This window comes from Vulpes lagopus, chromosome 5 (genome assembly GCF_018345385.1).
Source record: "Vulpes lagopus strain Blue_001 chromosome 5, ASM1834538v1, whole genome shotgun sequence".
NCBI classification, from domain to species: domain Eukaryota; kingdom Metazoa; phylum Chordata; class Mammalia; order Carnivora; family Canidae; genus Vulpes; species Vulpes lagopus.
The window spans coordinates 32314870-32342554 of record NC_054828.1 but is presented as its reverse complement, the minus strand read 5'-3'; the positions used below and the strand labels follow the sequence as shown (position 1 = coordinate 32342554).

Here is a 27685-nt window from a genome sequence, read left to right as displayed (position 1 = left end):
CTGCCTGCATGCCTCCCATTCAGCCGCAGCAGCAGAGGTGGGTCAGAGAGAAGCAGTGGGGAGGAAGGGAGAGGGAAGGGGTGGCGGGGCAGAGGGGGAAGACGAGGAGGCCAGGGGAGCAGCGGGACTCACAGCTTTCAGGATGCTGACGGCCTCCTTGCTGAGCCACACAGGGTAGAGCACGTCATCGTGGAGGATGGACTCGAACAGGTCGTCCTCATTGTCGGCCTCGAAGGGCGGCTGCCCGGCCATCATCTCGTACATCAGCACCCCCAGGGCCCACCAGTCCACCGACGGGCCGTACTCCAACTCCTGCAGGATCTGGTCGGGAGGCAGCAAGGTCAGGGTGCACGGGGACACCTGCCCGCAGCCTCCCTGGGCCGCGGGGACCACGGGGGCTGTGCCTCCCTTTGCAGCTTGGTCCCCGCACAGCGGAGCCCTGGCTCATAGGGCAGAGGTGGGAAATCAGCCAATTTGGGGAAAAGTGAGCTTGGAAGGCATTATTCCGGGGCCTAACGATCACCTCTCCGAAGGCAACCCTGACTGTCTGCCCCCTGTGGGAATCACTTGCCGTCTCTTTGAGCAGACAAAGGTCCTGACTTGAACTTGGGACCATAGAAAAATGCCTGTGTATTTTGGACGCTACAATCAGGGTCAGGGTAGCAAGACGTGGATTAAGAGAGACACTGGCGCACTCTAAGTAGCTGAGCGCCGAGCCAGAAGATGAGCTTCCTGGGCACCTCCTTGAAATTGTCCCAATGTTGGATTTGCCTGAGCCCCCTGCTTTTGGAAAAGGAATTACAGTTAACAGATCTCCCCATCCTTTTGTATTTTGGCCACAAAGGATGCCTAGGCTTTTGGATATTCTGAATAAAGACCCATCTCTGATGTTCTTCACCATTCCCATAAAACTTACTGACAAATCCCTTGTTTCCCTGCCTCATAGGCCCAGGCCTTCATTCCCCCTATTGCAATAGCCCCCGTCAAATTGTCTCCTCGATCATCCAGTGGGCTTTGCCTTTGTCAATGGTCCCTACTCTTACCTACACTCTCAGTCTCCCTTGCTTCTTTTCCTCTGGCCAAAGGCATAGTCAAACTCGTTTATGCTAAATGTGTTATGCACAACACATGACTTTGGAATACTCTGTGACATCAGCTTCCTGCATAATGATGTGTGGGGACTGCAGTTTTTACAAACTGAATCATGATTTCCACGTCTGGGAGGAATGCTACCTAAAGAAGCTGCATAACCTTTTGAAAAGCAAATAATAATCGTTCCAACCCTATTTTTTTTTCCCAGGGCACTAGCCGTGTGTTATTGTGCAAGACACAGAAGACAGGCCAGGGTGTTTCTCTACCATCGCGAGTTGGGTGCTAAATTCTCTGGGTGATCATGAACCATTCACCTGATTTTGTCATTAAATGAAGCTCAGATTCTCAGCTGAACCTCCAAAGATTAATTAAGGCGGAAGATTTTGAAAACACATTGCAAGACACAAAACTATATAACTGGAAGTTGGTATGAAAACCGACCAAATACTTGGTCTCTGCATATATATAGGATGCAGCAGGTCAATGATATGTGTTTGGCTTGGAGTAGAAATAAATGCTGAGCTGGCCCAATGCTAAGGAAGGGTTTGTGAAGTGAGGTCCCCATCCCATAAGTATTTTCTCCTTTTATCAGAGCTGGATTAGGCAGGGTGCTGCCCATAAACACACAGGGGAGACGACTTCTCCAGGTTGCTCTCAGCTCTGTAATTCTACGAAGAATTTCAAAAAGTGAAGGTGAGAGAGGACAAGCATGGCTGAAGTGCATGTCCTAAAAGGGGTGTCCATCCAGAACTTTCCCTCAAAAGGCAAAGGCCATGTACAGTCACTTCAGCTTCAGGGATACCTCAGGCAGGTAACCTCTCAGGTAACCTGTCCAGAAAAAGGCTCCAGCTCAGTTCTCAGATTTCTGGAGGGCAAGGGAAAAGGAGGCTGAACGTGAGTACTGGGATCTTCCATGGTCTCCTCAAAACACCCTTCTAGAGACTACAGACCAGAGATTGCTTGGGATTAAGTAAAAAGACTTAGGTGGAAATCATTTTGAAAACAGTAAAAACACGCATGTTTTAGGAATCCTTTGAATTTAAAATGAAAAGAAATGTAAGGAAACACAGCCAACTTGGAATTACTTGGGGCTGGCAATCTGCTGAGACTCTTTGGCCTCTTAGTCCAGTGGTGAACACACGGGATCTGTAGGTCAGAGCTATAGGCTCCACTGACCGAGAAGCCAATAATGCTGCTCTGTGCCAAAGTCAAAGCCAAAATCAGTGGCTCCTTTAATCATGAAAGATCTAGCACCCCACCTGGCTCACCATGGCCCTGCTGGTTTCAAGGGCATGGTTATCACCTACCTCTTCCAGAAAGCTTTCCCGAACTTCCCCAGCTTTTCTCTTCTGACATCCTAAGACCCTTTCCTGTACCTAAGAACTGCAGCCACTTTCCATATACCATGATTTTAGTGATTTTTTTTTCATGGTCAGATGTTTCCCCTGGGCATCTCTAAGCCACCAAGCATAGGGGCTCTAGTATGCTTCTGGGCCCTGTGCTGTGACCAGGCCAATTCCAGTACTTGGGACACTGGCTGCCACATGTGCCCACTATGTGTCTCACTGGGTGTGTTCCCTTCTCTCCTGGGTTCAGAGGGCTAGGAATGCTGGGGTGGCCACCCTCCAGCCTCCAGAAGGTTAGCAGATCTGGATTCTGAGCCTCTACAGGGTGGCAGGGAGGTCACCTCCAGGTGGCCTATGTGTGCTCAGATGGGATGGCTCTGCAGAAACCACAGAACAGCCCTGCCCACCTTTCCCCAGGCCCACTCCAGAACCTTCCCATTTTGGGTGGCATCTTTCATAAAATTCTTTTGGGGCTTGGCCCTAATTTTCTGCTTCTTAACCGGCTTATCAGCAATGGGGCAGTGAGAAGGGCAAGGCTTCACACGCTATGGGAGGGCACGGGTGCAGTGGCTATCCCCTTGAGTGGCTCAGAACTGAGGTAGAAGGGCAGGCAATGGGCCTGATGGCACCAGTCATACCCAGGGCTGGCTGCCATTTCCTGGGGGACAGGCACTGGGTGTGTGGAAAGGTGAGTGGGTGCGGTGGGGGCTCACCAAGGCCACATGGTGGGAAGAGAAGCCTTGGGGAAGGGCTAGTGCCTCATTAGATGTCTGTGGTTTCAGGGTCAGCGGAGGGCCTCCCAGCCCCTCCTACCTGAATAGAGGCTTACAGTTTCTCAAGCATTTTCATGCTCTAATCTCATTAGATTCTCAAAACAGCTTGGGGAGGCAGGTAGGGCAGGCATTACTCTTCCCATCATTTGAAAGATGAGGAAGCTGAGCATCTAAAACATTTTGTGACTTAGATTAAGGTCACATGGGAGCATCAGAGGTCAAGTCCAGCTTGGAGTCTCAACTTGTAGGACTGCGCTTTCCCCAACCCACCCCACGAGCCGGCAACAGGGATGGTAATCACCCAGAGCTCACCATGGGCCAGGCACCATGCTAAACGCTTTGAAGGCCTAATTTCATTGAATCTCCCCAGTAGCCTTTGATAAAAGTAGCAATATTCTCATAATTTGCCTCCAGAAAGACCAGGATTGTTCGCCATTTCACTTGCAGTGGTGGTGCTGCACTGTGGCCACAAGGGTGGAATGGGAAGGAAGAGCGTGTGTGCCTCATCATAAACAGAGAGATCGGCACTGTTCATGGTGACTCGAGTCAATGGGCTGCCTTTCACGAAAGCTGTGTGGATGTTCTGTGCATCATAAAGTGACTGTTTGCTTTGGGCTGGGTCCCTAACTACTCTGCTGGCCTGTTAACCCTCTGACTCTGGCATCAGCTTACAGAGGACTTGGACCCAAGCATTCTGTTGAGAAGGAAAGAATGAGGAAGATGGTAAAAAGCAGGTCCCAATTGAGGACCCTCACTTTTACTGGTTTCTCCTCTCAGATTAAATTCCCAGTGTTCCTGCTAAGGAAGACTGATTGAAATCTCTGCTTGTAGATCTCTTTGAAGGTAAAGGTTCCAAAGGGAATTCAACTATTACTTACTATCCTCACGCCTCTCCTCAGGTCCCCCATGTCTTGTGTGGTCTGTGAGAAATCTCTCAACTGTCCTTCCCTCACTCTCTGCCTTCTGAGCCATACTGCTGTTGCCTCTCTTCTTCCCGGGACAGGGCTGAGAGACCCAGACACCCTCCACTGGGAAACTCTTATTGGATCTATAGATCCCATAGGATAAAAGGCACCTTCCTTGGTCTTCTGTCCTAATTTTATTCCTTACTATGAGCATTAAGAACTCCTATGTTCTAGCTATATGATTTTCCTTTCCTGAATGAAGATGAAGAATATTCTTGCCCCTTCGTCTTGGCTCACATTGGAGTGTTACGAGTTCAAATTCATGATTTCATTCAACAAATTCATGAACAATTCATGACTTCATTCTTTACTAAGAGCCTGATCTGTGTGCTGGATCCTGAGAGTACTCAGAAACACAGCCCCTGCCCCAAAGGACTCAGAACCCAGGAATAGTGAACCACCTGCGCTGCCCTGCCCCCACCTCAATCCTCCTTGTTTTCAGGAATGCTTCCCACCCCTACCACCAAAGGGAATGCTGTGGATTCTGGACAACTCAGTTCATGTGGCAGGTGTCCCAGGAAGCTTTCCCTTATCCCTTATGAGGATACCATCTTGTCTCCTCTATCTATTTATTCTGCTTAATTAGCTGTTTATTTAGAGGCCACTGCCTTTACACCAGAAGTTCTTGTAGGAGAGTGAGGCGTGCTTAGTCAATTCTTCATCCTCACATTGCTTTGTGTCTAGCAGGTGCTCAAACAATGGCCACTGAAACGAAATGCAATCCGAATGTGTGAACAAACACCTATGCGCAACGGGTAGTGCTGACTGGGGGGTTGGTATCTCCTTCCCATTTTACACAGTCAGAACACTCAAGGCCACTTTTATTCAGTATCTATCACATACTTTGTCTCAAATCTTAATCATATCACACTAGGTATCTCCCAGCCTAGACAAGATTGACTTGAGAAACTCGAGGCAGATACACACTTTACGTTGAACAAAACATCCAAACAACTTCACAAAGGCAATCTGTCGGTGAGGCTCCCAATTAACATCTCTGATCTACCTTTATAACGAGGCAACGCCTTCCTCTTCCTGCTCGACCCTGCGCACCTGCCCTGCAGAATCGCTGCTACACTAGAAATGGCAAATAATTATTCCTGGTTTTACTGCAGGTGTATTACAGCTGATGGAGCTAATCGCTGCCTTTATCGATCGTGCTCCTTTATTCTGGCTCTTAAGAAGTGAAAACAATGACCCAAGTCTGCACAGTTCTCTTGGTCCTATTCCATTGGTGGTTCTGGCCTGAAATGGAAGGGTGATGCCCAGTGAGGCCCTGCCCAGGTGTGGGGAATGGCCTGTTGTTCACGGTTTGCCCGTTCTCTCCTCCATCACCACCACTTTCTTATGGAGAAATCAGTAAGCCTTCTACCCTTCCTCCTCTCCCACGTCCCTTAGACTCCCTCCGGTTTTCTAGCACCTCTGCCCAGCACCACGAGGTGACCTCAGTGCAAGGGAACAACCCTGCCCCCCCACCGCCTCCACCCTGGCAGGAGAAGGTGACTCCCTGCGCACGGTCCTACCTCAGGTGCGATGTAGTCAGGAGTTCCACAGAAGGTGGTGGTTGTGACACCGTTCAGAATCCCTTCCTTGCACATCCCGAAGTCGGCCAGCTTGCAGTGACCTTCTGCATCCAGAAGGATGTTGTCCAGTTTCAAATCCCTGCAAGATGGCCCAGACCCACAAGATTAATGCTTCAGCCATCCCACGAGGGCCTCCTAGAGTAGGGAGAGATCTGTGCATCTCAGGGAAATCTGCTACAGAAGGAAAGCCTTTGAGGAGGCTTGACTGCTGACAACCAATCTCAGGCCAGGGCTCTCGCCCACACTGGCTGACCCCCAAAGGTGCCTCCATTCTCTCTACCATGAAGGAGGAGCTTCAGTAACACCAGGAATATCTCAAGACCGCTGCGGTTTCACAAAATCAGTGGTTATTTATTAAAGCCGTACTGTGTGCCAAAATTCATATTTTTTAGACCTTGACATGAGAGAAATAAGCAACTCATCTCCCTTCCTTAATGAGTTAATCTATAGGGATTGGCTGGAGGGACAAGACTGATGCTTCTTAACATTAGTGACTCAGATAAAACCACATAAGAATCTGACACTACTTTACAGAACGCTGACTATGTGAGCTCTTGTGTTGCAGGGAGACCACCGATGGCTGGTGAAGGCTGGGAGGGCTTCAGGAAAACGTGACTCTCAAGGGAAGCTTGGGAAGATGGTCAGGTTTGGAAAGAGCATGAAGGGAGGAGGTGGGAGGGAAGGGAAAGCCAACATGGTGGGTGTCAAGGGCAGTGAAGGGACCAGAGAATTGGGCCTTGGTGAATGGTGGGGCAAGACAGTCATGTTGAAACCCCAAAGAGCCTAGAATGCAAGAGGAGTTTGAAATTCATAGTGAGCATAACCTGTATCTATTATCAGTCTTCACAGGGCCAGGAGGCAAAGGGGGTAAGGGTCTGGGGACAGGAGGGAAGACAGGCTGGTGGCAACAACCAGGGCCTACAGAGTCCAGGTGGTTTTGAGCAGTGAGTGTGGGCCCCGGGGGATGGGGGCCTGCTGGCCTCAGCCAGAGTAGCTCTCTTACGTCCTGCTTTACAGCATGGGGTGCTAAGATCTTGTATAAAATTTGAAGTTCTGGGTAAGAATCCCCCTGCCAACCAAATCTGCAAAGCCCACACTTGTCCCATAGAAGGACCCAGACCATCAGATGGAGGTGGCCACCCTGGACCTCCCTCAACAGCCACTCTGGGCTGGAGAGGGGTGGGTAGGTATTGCAAAGAAGGCCCACTGCCCTGCACACAGAGCAAGAGGGGCCTTTCTTGCAATCCTGCTGGCTTCTGGACTTGAACTCCAGCCACCATCAGGAATCCAGGCCTGAGTGCAAAGGTGGGGCAGGAAGCATTTCAGGGCCTGCCTGCTTTGCACCCGCGGCCCTGTTTCCGCTTACAGCTGGGACTTCTTGAGAAAAGAAAAGCTCATAAAATATGCTGTTCTAAGCAGATGCTTGTGAACTACAGAAAGAAAAGCGAGCCCAACCAAGCCCAGCCACTGGGACTGGGCTCCCTGACCTCCTACCCCGGCCACCGTGTGTGGTCAAGGCTCAGTGTCAGCCAGGGTGGGAGGGAAGGGAGAGGGACACTGACGTGGGCATGGGTGGCCTGGGTTTTAATCCCGATGGTGGCATGGCCCTGGTGAAGTCACCTTGCCGGTCTATATTACCTTGTCTATCAAATCAGGATGACCCATTCCTGCTTGTCTGAAGGGTGGAGATGAAAGTGTGTGAAAGCAGCAGGCCTTTACAGGGTTGCACCCACTTCCTCCACGAGGAAGCGGAGTTAGAGGGGACCAGGGGTTTTGTCTGCCTGCCTGCAAATGTGGGAGTCCCTGGGGCGTGAACCGTGCACCCTGCTGAGCTACAGCCCCTCACACCTCTTAAATCTAGAACTGCCCTACCCACACGCACGCACAATGATCACCATGACAACACGTGTATTAGGAACAGCATAACAAAGGTGGAAAGCACCTCTGTGGTCCACAAACCACATTCATGTTCTGAACAACACCGAGGGTTCAGAAGAGCATGCTTTGCTATGATCGTGGCAGCCGTCAGCAGATGGAAGCCGGAAGAACGTAGGTGATTTCTGAAAGGTGACAAGGGGGTTGACTTAACTGGGACTTGAACTCAGTCCCCTGCTCCAAAGGCTGGTACTCTTGCCTCTGTGTGCTTACACTCCTTCACCTTCCTGCCTTCGCGTTGGGGGACTTCTTCCAATGTCAGCCACCAGCCCTGATTTGAGAAAGGACCTTACATGCTACCTCTCAAAGCCCTCTCTTTTAAAGGCGTGTCAGAAGGGGGCATTCCACTTTGTAGGAATGGAGTAGGTCTGGAAGATTCCAAGCCTGCCTGAACCTTGCCCTTCTGAAAAGTCAGCTCGGTATCTCCTTCTGCTTAGGCCTCCTAGTTGGAACAAGAGAAGATGGAATGGCTTCTCCCCATCTGCTATTTGTCTGCCCTTGTCCTGGCTCGGATGCACACCATCCCCTTCCTGCAATCCTGTCCCCTCTTCTCCCTGAGGGAAGGAGCTGCCCCATGCTGAGGGCCCAGGGGGACCATGAGGGCCAGGCAGTCACAGGCAGCTGCCCCTCTGCTGTGGGGAAGAGAGGCCCTAGGCCAAACCATGTCTTCATGCGGTCCCACTGCTGATGCCAGGAATCCTGCCACTACTTACCTCGTCAAATTTCCCCTCTGCTGTATTTCTCTAAAGCTCTGCTTCCCCCACCTGAAACCAAATCCCATGGAAAAGACAGTGACTTATGTTCCTTTCCTTTGTGACGGGGAAGACGAGTGCAGCTGGAAATTCCCCTGGGGCCCAGAAATGCCATTATTAAAACTTGATTCCTCTGGAAGTCTTCAGTCTCATTAAAACAAACACACACACAAACAAAAAACCCACAGCTGGGACCAAACATGACTGGTACTGGGCTTGCAGTGAGCTCTGGAGTGGGGTTTCAGTGGATGGAAGAGCCAAGGCCACCCAGGGCCAGGCTTGCTCCTTTGGAGGAAAGGCCATCCTTCCCCTACAGGGGTGGGGGGAAAGGGCTGCTGAAGGAGGATGGGGTCTCTGAAATTCTGCTTGCTGCTCAGGCCCTCCTGGTTTTCCCTCCCTCCTCCCTAGCAGCACTGCTGCCCTGGAGTCCCAACTTTCCCCTTTGGGATCCTGCCCCAGGATGTCCCCACTTGCTGGCATTAGACCCCTGAGCAGTCTCTAAAGCCTCCCTGGGAAGGTCAGGGACAATCCTTTCTCAGCCTTACTGGCTCTGAGGGCCTGGCTTGCACGACAGGATGAGTGGGCTTTTCTCCTTCCCAGGAGGGGCTGTAACTGAGCAGGGCACACGGGTTGGCCCCTCAAGGACTCCCATGTCTGCAGGTGGGCAAACAGAATCCCTGGTTCCCTCTAACTCCGTTCCCTCGTGGAGGAAGTGGCTGTAACCCTACAAAGGCCTGCTGCTTCCACACTTCCACCTGGTAGTCAGGTCAGGGGCTGGGCACATAGTAGGTACTCATCGAACTTGTGGACTGACACCTTTGCAAAAAGGGACCTCTGCGTAGTTATTAATCCCTATCAGTCCTCAAATACAAAGACAGGGTACTTTTGAGGACTGGGGACATTTTTTAAGGAATGGGGTCATTTTTTTTAAAGAGTGGAAAAAATATAGCAAAATCCTTTCCCCTATATATGAGTTAATAAGATTAGTTTTTACTCATTAAATTAATAGTTTCATTCAATTTTTTTCAACAGGTAATACCTTCATGTGATCTAGAATCCAAAGCATAAAAGGACATACAGTAAAAATTTCCCCTCCTGCATCTGTGCTCCAGACACTTTTCCTCCTATAGGCAATTGTATTTTATTCATTCCTCTTGTATTATCTTGGTCACACTTTATGCACAAATAAGAACGTGTGACTATATATTCATGTCCCCCCTTTTAGTTAATTGGGAGCTTACTACATGCACTCTTTTGCACCTGACTTTTTCCACTTAATATATATTAGAGATCTTTCTGTCTTAGCACATAAAGAGGCTCCTAATTCTTTTTTGTGACTATATAACACTCTACCATATTTATTGGGGGACATTTAGCTTGCCTCCAGTATTGTGCTATTATGAACAGCACTGCTGTGAATAAGCTTATAGATATATGAAGGTAATTGTACCTATTTTCTAGAAAAGAAATCTCTGAATCAGAACAGGAATGTGGATTTTGATAGATGTTGCCAAACTGCCCTCCTTAGAGCTGAAAGATTTACACTTCTATCAGCAGTAGGGGATAATGCCTTCTTCCCAACATGGTACCTTACTAAGTTTCTGGGAGTCTGAAAGGTGAATGCAGTATTTTGATATATTCTTTTTTTTTTTAAGATATTATTTATTTGAGAGAGAGAGAGCACAAGAGGAGAGAGTGGTAGAGGGAGAAGCAGACTCCCTGCTGAGCAGGGAGCCTGACATGGGGCTTGATCCCAAGACCCTAGGATCATGACCTGAACTGAAGGCAGATGCTTAACTACCTGAGCTACCCAGGTGCTCCTATCTCAGTATATTCTTAAGTTTCTCTGCAAGTTTGAGCATTTTTTCATTTATTTAAAAGATACTGGTTTTTTTTTGGTTTTTTTTTTTTTTTTTGCATGTGAATTGTTGCCATTTTTTTTTCATGGTGTTTGTTTCTAACTTTTTTTTAAGAAGCTTTTTCTATGTTAGGAAATGAACTTTGAATGGCATAAGAAATGCAAATTCTTGTCCCAGTTTAATTTTTGACATTGTTTATAGTGGTTTACTTTATGGTTTTTGGGTTTCATGTCTTAATTTGAAAGGCTTCCCCCATTTCAAAGTTACAAAAACATTCTCCCAAGGTTTCCCCTTGTATTTTAATGCTTTCATTTTATAAACATAAGTCTTTGATGTATTGGGAATTTGGCCTGATAAAAGGTGTGAAGTAGAGATCCAACTCTATTTCCAATCCCACATGTTGGATAGTCCACCTTTTCCTCATTGACTGAACCAACCACCCTTTTCAAATACTGGTTCTAGCTCCCTATAAGTATTTGGACTTATTTCTGCACTCGTCTTTCAATGGTGTTGATCTATACCACACTTTTGAAATCACTGTAGGTTTATGATACATTTTTTAACATCCAGTAGGGCTGGTTGCCTCCTTCTTTTTCAAAATCTCCTGGCTACTCTTGTTTATTTTTCCATATGAACTTTAGAATCATCTGTCTTGTTTTAAAAAAAATCCTGATGATGTTTTTATTGGGAACATGTTTAAAGTTATAAATTAACTCAGAGAGAATTGATATTTTTACGATGTTGAGTCTTCCTATCCAGTAATATTGTTTGTCTTTCTATTCATTAAAGCCTTGTCTGTGTCCTTTTGGGGCATTTTAATGTTCTGTCCTATAGATCTTGTGCATTTCTTGTTATATTTAATGGCAGCCTGTTGGTTGTCCCAATACTCATTCTAATTTTCTTCTCTAGTAAGAGAACACCATTTTTGTTTTGTTTTGTTGTCTTTTTTTGAAGCCCTGCACATAATGATGTAGCTATAAACTGGAATTCAAAGCCTTCCTTACAGCTGGGTGTGGTTATATGACCAAGTTCTAGCCAGTCAGTTGTGTTAAATCTCAAAAGGAAGAGGCTTACTCTTCTCTTTCCTTCCTCTAACTATTGCCTGAATGAGGATATAATGCCTGGAGGCCTAGTACCCACCTTCAACCATAAAGCAAAGGACCAAGTCCCAGGAATGGTCACTGGACTTCCCACCACCAGATAACACTCATGAAAAAAAAAATAAACTTCATTCTTATTTAAAGGATGCACTGCTGTCTGGGGTTTTTAGGATAATCGTGCCTGAACCCACTTCTAAGGAATCTAAGTTGTTATTTTATATTTTAAATTCCTATTGCAAATGGGGTGTTTTCTTCCATCATATCACTTATCTGCTTGCATATGTATGTACTAATTACTAATTTCTCCTTATCATTTTATGCCCTGCCACTATATGAATGTTCTTTATTTTTGCAAAGGAGTTTTCCAGTTGATTCTCCTAGATTTTCCAAATCATCTGTAACTCGTGATCTTTTTTACTTCTTCCTTTTTGGTGTTTACATTTCTAATTTATTTATTTTGCCTGTGTTGGTTAGAAGCTTAAGAACAATGCTAAGGAACAGTGACAATAGTGAGCGTGTTTGTTAATCTCTGATTTGGCGGGGGGGGGGGGGTCCCTCTCAGCACTACCAGCATTTCCTCATAGCCTTTTATCATAGCCCTTGTCACTCAGAACCCCACTGAAGGCTACTTTACTGTGTCTTCTCCACTAGACTGAGGACTTGTGAGAACTTCCATGGAAACGCCCTTTCTCTCCCAGCTTCCAGAGGTCCCAGTGAGCTGGGGGAAAGATGGTAAGGAACAGGCAGTGCTCTCTACTCCTGGGTGTCTCAGCCTCGAAGCTGGATTGACAGTTGCAGCTGGATCACTCTTTGTTGTGGGGGGTTGTCCTGTGCATTGTAGGATGCTTAGTAGCAAGTGGACCTATGCACATTAGATGCTATTATCAATGCCCCCCACCTTCAGTTTTAACAACCCAAAATGCCTCTAGACATTGTCAAATGCCCCTTGCAGGACTGCTGGTAGACAACTACTGCTCTAAGTCTTAAACAGTGATCAAGTCTCCAAGATGGTCTGGCCCAGGTCATTAAGCCAAATAGGAATTTGAGAGCAAGGCTGTCAGGAAAGGGTGCACCTGCCTGGAATGTCCTCTATGACATTTGTCCTGGGAGACAGGAAGCCTGACCACACAAGCCCTGCTGACATTTGGTACAATTAACCCACCTTTTTAAACATCTTAGGAAATCGAGGCTCAGGAAAGGTAAGCAGCTCACTCAGGCTCACATGGCTGGTAAGATGCGGTGCTGGGCTAACTCTACACAACTGCCTGAAACAACCTTTCAGATCAAATGTAAGATCCATGAGCTGGAAATCTCTGCTGCTGGGACCCAAATTCCTTTGGGTTTAAAAAGGCGGGCTTCTTGGTGAGAAGGGGAATACGGAGGCTGAGAGATCACAGTTGCTGACAAGGAAGGAGTGATTTGGGGCACGATGGTATAACCAAGACTCCCTTGAGGCAGGGGTGCAGATCACTTCCAGAAATTCAAAAGAGCATCAAGAAAGTCCCAAATATGTTTGAGATTCAGTTTCCCTATCTGTAAAATGGGAATAATATTGCCATGATTGAATGATGTAATCCATATGAAAGTTCTAGAACAGTGCCTGATACATGGTAGTTACTCCAGGAGTAACTAAAGGACTCTACTAGTCTCCAGGGGTCTCCAATAGTCATTTCTTACAATACACATGCCTTGTGGGGGCAGGTCAGTAGGACCCCCAAAAACTCTTTCATATTTGAGAAATATTTATTAGTTCCTAGTGTGTATAAACCACAGAGACAGGCTCTGTGGGATGAAAAATAGGGAGCATATGTCACTATAACATATGGGAGAAAGTGTCAAATAATACTTGAGAGAGAGACAGAAAGAAACTTTTCACCCAGTCCAGGGAGAGAATCACGGACTCCTCTCCCCTGGTCTAGGGAATGACACCTTGCAAGCAGGGAAATACCAGTGGCCCCAGGGGAGAAAGCAAAGGTAGATGGGGTGGTTGAGGGAGTGTGGGGGTGGGGGTGGGGGTAGCACAGGTGTCACCAGTCAGGATTGCTGTGACAGCTTCCAGATACTCAGCAACCATCCCAGGCCCTTCTGCAGAGCCAGGGAGCAGTTGTGCAGCAGCGGGAATCTGTCCCTATGCTCTGTGGCTCACTGTGTGCTATCACCCCTTATCGCTCATCTTCCAACAACAGCCCTGGGCAGAGAGGTATCATCATGTAAGGAACGTCGGGGGTGGGGCCAGGTGGGGGGAGCATCAAGACTCCCGAGGCTCCTGAGCAGGGACCCGAGCAGCAGAAGCTGGGTGCAGTCCTGCTTTCCTACCCCTGCACCTCAGCCATCTTATCTGGGGGGAAAAATCATCCTTTCCTACTTGTGAAATTGTATTTTCCCAATTCCATAGATGCCTCAAGAATAAGGGCCAAGAAAACTCTTCTGGAAACCGACTAGCATTTAGCAAAAGGTTGGCACACAGGAGGCCCTTCACACCTAAGAAAAAATTGAAAAAAAAAAAAAAAAAGTTTTTTTTTTTTTGCTTGACTTGAAAACTCATCCCAAAAGAAGAGATCCCTGTCTTCTTTGCCCAGGCTCTGTATTTTTTATGCCCTCCTCTCCCTGGTAGGCTCACTGCTATATTTCTCTGGCATGCTAATTCCCCAAAGCTCAGGCCCGAACGCCACACAGACTACAGCAAATTCTTCCATTTACTTGAAGATAAGAGATTAGAAAGATTACTTCTCAGGATGCCAAGTATTTGGATCACCACAGAGCAGGCCCTCCGGGTTGGTTATGAAGAAACTCTGCTTGTTTTTGGACAAATAGTGGAGACTAGCACATGATTGTGGTTAATCAGATGGGAAAACAGGCTCTTCTGGCAGATGTTGCTGAACACCTTCGTAAACTGAATAATACATGCAAAGAAAGACAGTTTTCCCCTTCAGTACAGCACACCCCTTGACGTTGTGGCAAATGTTGGTGAGCGGCTGGTGTCCTTCCTCCTGGCTCCCTCTGTGGTGACCACTCCCTAGGTCACTCAAGTGCCACCCTGGGCCATCTAGATAGGACCCCAAGTGCAAAGCCTAGGAAAGTGTACCTCACGCCTCTCTGTCAAATAGAAAAGCGTAATTTGCCTCAGAGCCAAGGTAAATGATTTCAAATTCTCCATTGCTATGCTGTTACCTGAGAGTCCGTGGAAATGTTTCACGCTGGGCCAGTCTGCAGCGAAATCTTGCAGCCTTTTCATAGGAAAGGCTCAATCATTTAGGACAAAATAGTTAACCACCATTTTCTTTTTTTCCAAACGCTTTTACGTACTGGCTCCATCTAAGTCTTCAAATGCATTATCTCATTTAATCTCACTAACGGCCTAGGAATGTGGCAGGACTATTATCGCCTCCATTTTTAAAGGGTCCAGGGGATAGTTCCCTGGCCCTGGACACACAGGTGGTAAGTGACATAGTCGGTTTGCCTGACATCAACTCCCATGGTCTGTCTGAATCACTTTGCTATGTTGTTTGGAGGTGAGGGGGGGAGGAGAAAAGATTGTATCTACACGTCTGCCCTTCTGTGGGATTGAGAACACAGTCCTTCTGTTGCGGTGGTGGCTGTTTTGGGCTCCTGGCAACATGGTCATAAGATGTAACTGATAAGTAGACAATGCTGCTTTGACCAAAGCGATGACCCCTGGTCTGGAGAGAGCAGGCTTTGGTGACCACACTGGCAGCTGGAAATCCGAGGTGTGAAACAGTACCCCTTCGCAGCCAAAACACATAGCCAGGGGCCGTACCTGTACATTAAGACTTGGAATCCCAGCAGAATAACTTATCTGACTGCATGATTGTGTCCAATTACTTTTTTTTTTCATCCACGGTAGTGAAACCACATTCTTAACACTTGATATACTCCCAGATACTACCCTGACCTCCACTGATGGGAAATAGGCCTTGACTTGTGTCCCCAGTGAGTGGGATGGACCCCTGACCATCATGACATTTACGCCTACCCCCCTCTCCCCCGCCCACCTCCACTGTCCCTCTCCAGGCCGTCAATCAACCTGCACTTAGAATGGCTATTTGGGGTTCGGTCAGTGTACAGATTGGGCCAAGAGCAGTGACAGCCTCAAGAAAGTCACTTCTCAGAGCTCGCTGGCCTCAAATATGAGAAGAGACGGCTGGATGAGCTAATCCCCAAGGACCCTTCTAGTCTGAGATCCTGGGAAGCAAAGGCAGCTGGAGCCCATGAAGTCTAAACTTGCAGTCCTGGCCGTTGCACACCAAATGTTTCCCTTTCCACTCGGGAGCAAACCCTTGCCAGCAGGCATTTTTATACAAAACGTAAGTCAGACGATACTCTCCTTCTCCTTGCACTCCTCAGGGGCGCCCCATGAACATGCTTCCTGGCGTGGTGTGTGAGGTGCTCTGGGGTCTCCACTGGACAGTTAGCATCCTCCCTCACCGCACCCCCTCATAATCCAAACTTGGACCTGTAGGCCTTGGGTGCTTCACATGTGAGACCATCTCCTGCCTCGATGTCCTGGCACAGGCCCCACTGTGAGGATCTGTCTTCCACAATGGATGAGGGCAGGGCCTGGAAGCCCTCCTGTGTCCCAACCTTTCTAGCATCTCAATACCCTCTGGTCAAAGGATGAAAGAATCAGTGAGCAGAGAGAGGAATTTGTGAATCATGGCCCCAGGCAGCCAGGCAACCTGAACAAATACTTTCAGATACCATATGGAACTGTTAAAACATATTATTAAAAACTGTTAAAACCAGGCCCAAACCATCAGAGGCAGCTGAATCTGGCATTCTTATACCCTCTGATCCGTTCTGCTGTTACACTCAGGAAGAACCCCTTCGCTAACCCTGGCAGTTTCCATGGTGGTCAAAGTGGAGCCCAGGAGCCTGGCTCCCACTCTGGAGCTGACCCTCATCCTCCCCCCCCTTCTTTTGTCACTACTTCCCTGTCCATCCAGCCACACAGTCAGGGGTCTCTTTCTGCATTTTCCTGCCTTGAGGCCTGTGCCACATGGCTGTCCCCACTCCCTGGAGAACAGACCCCTTGTCATTAAGGTCCTTGACTCAAACCCTCTTCCTCAGGGAGGCCTCTCTCTGGCCACCCTGTCTAAAGCAGCCCACAGCCACGCACCCCCCTCCACCGACCCTTACTTGAATCTCAGTCACCTCGGCCATTCCCTTTGTGGCAACGACCACAACCTGTAATGACTCCGCTTGTTTATTTCCTTGAGTGTATCGTTTCCCTCACGTGAGCTCCATGGGAACGGGGACTGCATCTTCATGTTCCCAGCGCAGTCCCCAGAGCCCTGCAAAGTGCCTGCACTCACTGCTGGTTGAGCGCCTGGATGAGACAGATCTGTGGTTAAGTCCACTTCAGCGTCTAGTTTACGGCATGACTACAAATCCTAATGTGTCCATTGCCAAGTTGGTCCTACTGTGTAATGTTCCACAGTATTCATGGTTGCGGCTCAGAGTCTGCTTTTTGTGGTAGGCCCTGAGGATACTGAGAGAGAAGACATAGTCCCTGTCCTCAAGGAGGTGGAGTCCCTCTCTAGAGGTGGACCTGAGGCCAGAATGCTTGGGATGATAAGTCCTACACTGGCGGGACAAATGGGACACTGTCACCACTGCCCTTAGAAGGCAAGGGCTGTTGGGCTCGTGTTTTTCTAGGCCCAGCAATTCAGAGCTCAAAACCTAGCCAGCATTCCGTCATCACAAAAAAGGGCCATTCCAGCTAATGGACCAAGAATAACCTTTCTAGGGGGTGTGGCCTGGAGCCTCACGGAAGTGGACTATAAGATCCTCATGCCCAGGATTCCCAGACAGGGAGGCCACAACATCACTCTTCAAGGTCAGGGCAAGAAGCTGCCCAAATTAAGTGTGGGTCTTCCTCATCTAGCCACTCAAGGAGCCACGTGCTAGAAGAGCGGTCAGCACCTCGCAGGTCACCTCCACCCAGACAAAGAGCTGAGGAAACACAAATGTAACTCTGCTCAAGTTGAGGGGGATGTAGGGGAAGCACGTCTTCCTGCAAAGGGAGGGTCACCCAAGTTACTCGGAGGATATCAGAGGCCTCCTGTGAGGCCAGGGAGCTGAAAACGGACTGACCTCTGAGGAGACAGAAAACACATTTTATTATTCTTAAAAAAATAATAATAAAGACGTCTTACATTTGTATTTGTTTAATTTGGCCATAGAACGTATTTGCTTTAAAACTCTGTGGTGCTTGTCAGCTGATCAGAAATGTGAGTGGGCGCATGGGCGCATGTACACATGCTGCTAGGGACAGCTATAGGGCTGTGCTTGCACCCATACATTTAGTCATGGACTTAGGCCTGTAACCAATGGATGAGGAGGATACACAGGTCCAGGAGCAGGGGGCCGGTGAAGGAGAGCCTTCTTTTTTATTTTTTTATTTTTTGAGCCTTCTTTTTTATTAGGGAGCACAAAATCTGGCAGAATTTATTGAACAGCCAGCTTCCATTGCTCCAGCTGATGAATATTTACCGGGCAGCGACTATGCACCTGGGACGTCCTGGCTTTGGAGTGAGGGCAGGCGTCTCCTGATGCCTCAGCTCGCACATGCTGCATCTAAGGTGACTTGAGACATCTAAGTGGACACGCCAACCAGGTGGTAATAGATGAAGGTTTAGGCTAGAGAAATAATGAGTGTGGCTGAAATAGTCTGAGGAGAGAAGCAGGCTAAGACTGGTCTGTGAGCAAACCCAATGTTTAATGGGACAACCAGAGAGGAAACTCAGGAAGCCCAAGGAAGCCCAAATATCCACCTAAGGTTCAGAGAGAGTTTGCCCTTATTTATAGTTATTGATATTTTCTCTTTAGGCTTAGATATTCTGATTTAGAAATCATAGTAGTGATAATGAGGATGATAAATTGTATTTTCCAAGAAGACATTTTTCCAGATCAGTAGAGGTATCATGTGCCAGGGTTGGCCCAGGGAACAGAAAGAAAAGAACCATAAACTTCAAATCCACCAACAGGAAGAAGGGAAGGGAATTCCAGAATTCCACTCAGAGAAAAAAGAGAAGAAGCAACAATTCTGCAGTGACACTGGGAGATGGCCCTTGCACAAGACAGCAGCTGTCGCCATGCAGGAAGGAGCTCTGCTCAGAGAAAACCCACCAGAACTCCAGGAGCTGTCCAGCCGCCCAACCAAGGACCAAGTGGCTCCTCCTCCTCCCCTCAGCTAGTGGGTGTAGTGGGAGCCCAGCTGGACAAGAGTCCAGTTTCCTGGGCCCCTCTCTTCACTCCACGAGTCCATTGCCTTCTGGCTGTCCTCCCTGGCACTTCCTTCCTTCTGCTCCATCTGAGGGGGTCACTGTGCTCTGGATATTTCTTGGCTTCCTTCTCATTAGAAACCACCCTCCCCTAAACTATAAATCTTTTGAATTAGTTGCAAATCTGTTCAGTGTCACTGAGCTAAGGTGGGTACTTAGGGTTTAAGGGGTAACTTCTCCCAAGGAACCTGCATAGACTCTGGAGAGTTAGTGGAGGAGAGATGGGATGTGGCAGTGGAGGGGGGAGGCATAGCCTCAATACCACTTCTCAGATCCTGGCTAGAGGGGGGCCTAGAAACTTTCTAGTGGCCACTCCTTACCCCACCTCTGAGATCAGCTTGAGTCACCCACTTCCTTTTATTTAACCCTAGGACCATTCTTGGGAAAAGGATTTTCTTGATGTCATTCAGCTAAAATTGAGAGTGCCGTTCATTCCCTGACTTTGCCAGCAATCACCAGTTGCATTTCTTCTCACACTAGAGCAGGCTGTTTGGCCACAGATATGGACGAAACAGTAGTAAGTTATGTTCAATGGAGGGAGGTACTTAATAAAGGCTGACCCATCTCTGCCTTGGGAAAAGTGATACCCAGCTTTTAAATAAAGTCTCTTTCATTACAATCAAGGTCATGAAAGGGGACTAGGGGCAAGTGCCATACCCATAGAGCAAAGTGAACGCTCAGATTTAGCATTTACAGCTTCACTATTCTTGAGCTACCATGAGGATGCATGACAAGCAACAGTTTCTCCCGGTACAGAGTGCATATTTTATTTTTTTTAACTTTTATTTTTTTAAATTTTTATTTATTTATGATAGTCACAGAGAGAGAGAGAGAGAGAGGCAGACACACAGGCAGAGGGAGAAGCAGGCTCCATGCACCGGGAGCCCGACGTGGGATTCGATCCCGGGTCTCCAGGATCGCGCCCTGGGCCAAAGGCAGGCGCCAAACCGCTGCGCCACCCAGGGATCCCCCAGAGTGCATATTTTAATTTGGTTTTTAATGAAGCCCAGTATATGGTGTAAGCTAACTGGCCAGAGAGTGAGCCTGACCAAGTAAAGATAGGGAGGAGGCCTATGAGAGGTATAGTTCTCATTCGAAAAGCAAATGGGCTGGCCAAATTAAACACAAAAATGAGCAATTTGTTGGTGGTTCAGTTCTCTAAATGTTCTATTCTGAAATAAATCATGACTTGTGAATTTATTTTAGCAAGTGCTGTGGCAAATGCTAAACTTTGGTGGAAACTAAAAAGGTAACGAACATGTGTGTGAGGAGGTGCCCAGACAACACCAAACTCTCAATATCTCCCTATACACCATAGCTCTATGTTATATTAGTCATACTGTATGACACACACTTCATTATCTATATCCTTTATTATATATGTAAAGTATATGGTGTTATTAATATAGAGACAAATTGAGATTTATAGACAAAGATACATGCATACATGCAGAGATGTTGGGAGTTATGTGTTCCTGTGTATATACAATGAAGTATATATGTAATAAAGTAGGTAACATGCTGTGTGAGAATGAGTCCAGGCAACATGTAATTTTCTCTCTCATGTGTTAATTATACTAGGTACTTTATTGTGGGTATAATATGGTACATATAAGTAATATATATATATGAATTATACATGTAATAAATACACAGTGTGATTAATAGACATGATATATAGAGAGATTTGGGGAGTTATACATTATCTATATATACAAAATATATATGTAATAAAAACACACATGTAGCTAAGTAGAAATGTAATATACATGTAATAAAGGGCTTAGTATTAATATACGTTAACAAATATTTAGTATAATTATTTGTATTTATGTTTATGTAATTCATACAGGTATATATAGTATAATACATGTGTATATAGTGTATGATTTACATAAAATCAGTAAGTTGAAGTGACTTCTTAGATTATACCTGGTAGTGTTGGTCTCCTTCCAATTTCACAATTTATTCTTACCTACTCATCTATGCTAACAGAGATGGATGTCAACAATTACTCTTGAAGCCCTAAGAATATACAAATGCAAAATCCATCATCTTACGAAGCTAAAAAAAATCTATTTTCATGCACTAACAGCCCCAAATGGAGGTTAAACAAGTGCTAATTTCCTAATCTGCTGATGACTGTTAAATACTTTTTATTGCCAGAGATTAGCTGTTAAGATATTTATATATATTACACGCACAACCATACCTGCTCTTTTTCAAAACATAAATGTTCTGATTTAATGGAAAATCACTGCAGGGCACTAGTATAAACTATAAAACAATTAAAATCATAAATCCAAATGGCAGCAATTCCCAGTGAGTTTTACAACATCAAACCAAGCAGCTGCCAATCTGAAAAACTGTGCCCCGGGCCCTGCAGGTGAGCTGGCTGGAGCTAGGGCAAGGGACAGGCAGAGGCAGCTTTCCATGGGTGGCCTCTAGTGAGAACCCAAGGCTGGCTGGAGTCTGGGGGGCAGTGGGATCATCAGCCCAGGGCTCAGGAGGTCCGAAGGCTGGCCACAGGCTGCTAGCCAGTTTGTTTTCCTTTCTTAGAAAAAAAATCCCTTCATTCATGCATTCAGATATTTATTAAGCAACTACTATGTAGCACATCTGTTCTTGGCAAGGAGGAAACAAAGTCCCTGCCCTCCTGGAGCTCACATTCCAGTATGGAAAAAGATATCAGTTAATATAACAATAAATAGTATGTTAAGTGCTCTGAACATTTAGGCTAGAATTAACTCTGACCCATGTCCTCATCTCTCCTCCATGAATTGATGAGTATTTACTGAGCACCTTCTAAATGCCTGGACTTTGTGAGATGACTTATAAGAGAGAGAATTCTGAGATGTAGCTTCTATTTGCAGGGGAAAACAGGAGAAGGCCGTAAGCCACCTGCTCAGTGATGGCATTTGATGAGTATTTACTAAGTGCACCTCATATGGATGATCTCATTTAAGTCTCGCCAAAACTCTCTGGAATGGGTACCACCATCATTTCCATCTTATAGGTGACAACACTGAGGCCTGGAGAGGGTGAATGCCTTGCCCAGATGCCCACTGCTAGCTTGGGGCTGGGAACCAGAATTTGCACCCTGTAGAGCGACCTCCTAATTGCACATGTTTGTCTACACTAGGTGGTGGAGACCATTGACACTAGAGTTCCTAACTAGCTGGAAGCTCCCTAAAGAAGAGCTCACATCTGATACATGATCTGTGTTCTCCCCAGGATGCCCAGTGCCTGCTCCAGTGCCAGGAGAGGTGAGTACATATCGACAGCTGGGTCATTCTCTGGGGGTTCCACTTCAGGGACACCCCAATATGCAGTTCAGAAGGTCATTAGGTGTGGCAGTCCAGTCCTCACTTCTCAGTAACTGCATTTCATTGACTTGTCAACTTTACTTTTAGTGGTCAACCAGAGATCTAGACTTGGGGCCCTTTGAAAATTGGTTACAGGTCAAGGGCATAAGGGTTAGGAAATATTCACCAAAACAGGGACTCTCCATGATGCCACTTACGTATTAATAAGGCAAAACTGCCTGAGACTGAGTGGGAAGCTGTGGCATCTCACAGACATGAGTTTGCAGATTACTCGGGTTCCGACTTCTTATTAATGATATGTGAATACAGTGACTTAACCTCACTGAGGCTCAGGTGTCTCACCTGTAAAATGGGGATAATGATTACTCATTTCAAAAGCTTACTGTGATGCTTAAGTAAGATAATATGTAAAAATTTATTACAGTTCCTGGCATACAGTGGGTGCTCGACAAATAGTAGTGCCAATTCCCCTTCATGAGCAATTTCCAAACTTGATCACTGAAACCACTAGTTTCTTACTCCTCTCTCAACTACAAAAAAAAAAAAAAAAAAAAAAAAAAAAGACTGTCTGCCCCATAAATAGATTTGAGTGTCTGCAGCTTTTTTTTTTTTTTTTCCAGACTGACCACATTACAAGCAACATTGAAAGGGAGCAGCACAATGGTAAACAACAGCCAGAAGGGGAAACAAGAATGAAGAAATAGAACTAGGAATTATAGAATGGCAGCTGTACTCTTGCTGCTAGATTTTATTTCCTGCCATAGCTGACTTTGTGGTTCAGTGAGGGGGGTACCCCCGTGTGTGAGCTGCAGAAGGACACTCAACATCAAGGCTTGGCCAGTTTGGTACTCCTGTGACTTTTGAGGCAGAGACAGAAAAGTAGAGACTGAGCTGGACCAAGCTTTGGTTTCTCATGGTCACAGCTATGAGGCATGGTTGTGTCCAGCCTCCTTGGTCTCTGACCATTTCTCACGGATTTTCCAGCTTGCCCGTTGTATCTGTGACCTGTCCCATCACTATCCAGCAAATTCCTTTTCTGTGCAAGTCACTGGAGCTCTGCTTAGCACTAAGACCCCTGACTAAGCCCTGAGTCCCAGGCCAATCTAAAAACCCCTCACTCATCAGTGGAGGCAGGCTGCCTGTGATGACAGCCACTTACTCTCAGAGGCTTACAACCTTGGGACGATCTTAGGAGCCAGACCAGTGTACTCTGAGAGTGGAGAGACCCTGCTTGGCCTTATACATTCACAAGCACCTGTAGATCACTGACTATGTGCACAGAACTGATGGAGAACATAAAACTGATACTGTGACAAGCAGTCAAGGGCAGCAGAGTAAGCAATATGAAATGTAGTGTATCTCTATGCCCTGAGAGAAGCCTAGGATGAATAGTAGCCACACAAGGTGTGCTGACATGACCCACGAACATCCAGAAGCTGAGGGGTTAGGATCAGATGCTGGTTTAGGGCTCGATCTCTCTCTCTCTCTCTCTTTTTAAATAGTTGATACAGCTGTTTCACTCCAACTTCAAAATAAGAGAAAACACTAAGCTGCTACGAAAACCTAGAGGAATCGTTGCTAGGGACATTGTATTAAGAGGATTCTAAGAGTCCAGGGTTTCAGCAACATGAGAAAGAAATATCAATGACAAATCGTTTGAAGGCACGGGTCAACGATTTTGAGCAGAATGGACCTGGGAGCTGAATAAAGAGTCGAAGCTGAAGCACAGAGCTAACTGGGAAGGTGCAAATCTGCAGGCTTTCTGGCCCTCGAGCCCTGCTCTTTCCATCTCCTGGCCTTCAACTTCCAGGCTAAGGGCCTAGGGGTTTAAAACAGCATAAACTGCTGCTAGCTGTTAAAGCTCAGCAATCACACCCATATTTCAAGGGAGCTCATCTAGAGAAGTCTATTACTGTTGGGCCTTCAGGAAAGTGTAAGTTAGAGAGGCATCTTCATCCTCCCGAGTGTCTCCTCCTCTCACCCTGTCTTCCTCAGTGCTGCCCTCCCCCTCACCTGGTTCCTTTTGGCCTCTGCCCTTGACCTTCCCAGCTCCCTGGAAGGCCACTGCAGTGGTATTATCCTTGGGTGTGAACGCTCCGGAAAAGAAGTAAGAAATTCACATTTGTCAAACTCTTACTACATGCCAGGTTCTGTAGAGAGACCCACAACACTATGAGAGTTGCTACTGGGAAAACAGCTTTTAACCTGGCATTAAAATGGAAAATAGATATTTAAGTATCGATACACGTCAAATAAAAGGTATGCATCTTAGGCGTTTGCAGAAACTGTTCTCTCTGCCTGTAACACTCTTGCTCTCTCTTCATTGGCCAACTCTCATCATTTTCTGCAGGAAGCTCTCTTGGCCTCCCCTAGTTAGCTTCAGTCCCCCTCCTAAGGGGTCCCAAGGTACCTGGATCTCCTCTGGCACAGTATTCATGACAATGGAATCTGAATGCTTATTTGTCTCCCAAGGGAGGCATGAAGAAGGGATGAAGGCACCATGTTGAATTTTTATCTCCACAGGACCTTGCATGGTGCCGGAGATGAAGCAAGCACTTAAAAAACCTGTGGTTTTGACAGAGAATGCACATCTCTACTAAGAGGAGACTCGGATCCCTGTTGGCCGAAGGTGGTTGGATTCCAAGACAGTAAGCACTTTGGAATATTTACTAATGAAAGATCCATTAAGTGATTTTCTTCTGGAAACTGTGTTGCCTGTGCCACAGCTCGGATGCCAAGCTGATCAAACAACACTGCCTGAACCCTCTCTACAAGAACCAACCTGCTGGGTTAAGTACTCTGGCTTGGCAGCCCCAACCCTGTTGCTTACATCTGCCATGCTGTTTGCACAGATTAACTTCCTTAAATAATTTTTAATCATTTTAAGCAGGTACTTCACTTAACACAATGAGGACACGTACAACTTGATTTTGATTCACACTCTATTTTGTTCTGGTAGTAATCATGTATAAAATGGACTTTGATTTTCATGCTTATTTAATCCTAATGTGAATTACAAATGACTCATTGTCCTAGGCTGAACATTTGTTTTTCTCAGAGGATCCTTATTTATGTACCTACTAAGTGTCACTGTACTGTGTGTGTCCATTTATTAGCGTGTGTGAACTTCAGAGAAGGGAATTATCAAAGATACTAAAAAGTGGCAAAAGTCCATCATCAGTTAGTTGTATTTGGCTTGATAAAGTCAGTGACTAATTCATTTCCCTCCTGATGATATATAGTTAATCATATGTAGGAAACTGACTTTTCTTCTCCCCCTCTTCCTAGCCCTGCCTGGCAAGAGCCAACCCCTGGTCTGATGTGCCAACTTCAGAAAAGATTCCTTTGTTCCAGATAAACTGATTCCCATACACTCAAACTTTTATTTTAAACTCAGTCATTGTTACCAAAAATGTCCCCTCAAAGTCATTCTGTGTTCACTTACTGACTGGTTCCAAAGAACTTTCTAGAGGAGCACAGTGTATCAGAAACCAAACAGTCCTCTTTGTCAGCCATATCATAGGGACTATTCCTACTTTTCCTTTCTAATACTTGGATTACTGAATTCTCGAGAATGGATGAACTCTGGCACTGCCCCTCAATTCGTTTTCCCAAATATTCTTCCAAAGACATTTATTCTAATATTTAGATATATGTAAGTGAAATTGACTAAATTCCAATTTTCTAAAGTTTATATACATATATAGGACTAAAATATGGCAGTGAAGAAGAACTTGAGAAATTGCTAGAGAGAGGACTAATTTTGCTTTGCAATTGGTAGCTGAAACAGGCAAGACACCATTGCAAATACTTACCAAAGTGTCTTATTTGTGCCCCCCAGGGAGATAGTCCAAGTGAGATATCCCTTTTTTTCAGAAAAGGCTTTTTTTTTTTTTTTTTTTGGCTTTTTTTTTTTTTAAGAGATTTTATTTATTTATCCACAAGAAGACACACAGAGAGAGGCAGAGACGAAGGCAGAAGGAGAAGCAGGCTCCATTCATGCAGGGAGCCCAATGTGGGACTTGATCTTGGGACTGCAGGATCACACCCTGAGCCAAAGGCAGATGCTCAACCACTGAGCCACCCAGGCATCCCTTCAGAAAAGATTTAACTGTGTATAAATGGTTCAAGACTCTCCATATTTACCAATTAGGAGGAGGTTGCTAGTGAAGAAATATTTTTAACTGTTCAGGGCCACCTGACATTATATCAACATGCAACACGTCCATCCTTATCACTCACGACACTGACTATGTAAAGACCTTTGCTAGACGTAGAAGATCAGAGAGCTGGAAGACTGGCCCCCGGCCTTAAAGAATTTGTAGCATGAGAAAGTTAAATCAATGAGTGAAGTTTTGGTTACTAAGAGTATGAGCTCTTTCATCTACCCAGATGCTCTAACATAAACACAGAGCTGTGGATTTCCATGGTCATTTTTAACATAAGCAGGAATCTCCAACTGGTGAATGAACATAGGGCAGTGTCAAGGGTACTGATCAGCTAAGATTCATCGAGGAGAAGGGACTTGATTATATTAATGTCAACTTATTAGGTTATTACTTAAAAGGAGATTCTCTCTAGATGGTTATTTATTCATATTCTTTATGGTGTCTTAGGAGGCAAAAACACTATTATAATTGGAAATAAGTATAGTGTCCACTGTTGGACACTAACATCTCTTCATTTATAAGTAAACATTTTAAAATCACTTTTCATCTCTCCCTCCCCCTCCTCTCTCTCTCCCTCCACTCCTCCCCCTCTCTCTATCTTTCTCTCTCAAATAAAGTCTTAAAAAAAAATAAAATCACTTTTCAAACTTGGTGCAACTGTTTGAACACTGTCAGTTGCTTGAACTTGGCAGTGCCTTGAGTTTGCTTCCCCTTCAGACGGGCATGTGCCTCATAAACACTCCTTTCTTTCATTCATTATTGGAACTTGATTTTCTTTGCACTTGGGAAGGTGCTAAAAACCTTATCACCAAACACCAAAGAGGTTGGAAGGAGGAATAAGACACAATATGACCTTAAAACCAATACATTTGCCTTTGATCCACGTGATACAGTGTTCTTAAAGGATTCTAAGAGTAAACAGGTAAAATAATTCATTCCTCCCCCACCCCTGGGCCAAAAAAAGCAATTCCTTGTTTTGGGGTAGGACTTTTGACACTTGCCCCAAATTCCTTTATCCTTATGATCAGTGAGCTGATGAACCTTATTTTAGTCTCCCACTTCTCAGTAACTGTCCTACAATTGGAGGTAATAGTTTAAGACATTAATATGTGTGATTTGCTTATCTTTTGACTCTGAGTTTCCTTTTAGCAGTGTGTAGACCAAAAAAAAAAGGGGGGGTAGGGGTGGGGGGTTCAAGTGTTTTCCTTTGTAAGGCTCTTCCTTTCCTTGTATTGCACATTTTTGCTAGTGAACTTGAGTAAACCTTCCTCTTGAAGATTAAACATAGCACCCCAAAGAGAGGCTTCAGAAACCATGACCATTGGGCAGCAAATATTGCCACAAGGACCAATGGCAACACAGTCTGGTAAAAGCTTCTAGAACCTTTCCTTAAGCTTTAGTAGGAAGAACTACTAAATTCAGATTTATATGAAAAGTAATCTGGCTTTGCTTGGAAATCCTCTACGTATATAAGAGGCAAA

The 27685-nt window shown here is 45.9% G+C and overlaps 1 protein-coding gene across 2 annotated transcripts in view; it reads right to left on the bottom strand.

Annotated features, from left to right (window-relative positions):
- The window catches only part of PRKCE (protein kinase C epsilon), a 492630-nt gene that overhangs the window by 30803 nt on the left and 434142 nt on the right, over nt 1–27685 (bottom strand). For both annotated transcript variants that reach the window (XM_041754368.1, XM_041754369.1), the window contains 2 exons: nt 5700–5838; nt 133–321 (listed from right to left, as the gene is read on the bottom strand). In XM_041754368.1, coding sequence (XP_041610302.1) covers nt 133–321; nt 5700–5838 — 328 coding nt within the window. The remainder of the gene's footprint in view (nt 1–132; nt 322–5699; nt 5839–27685) is intronic.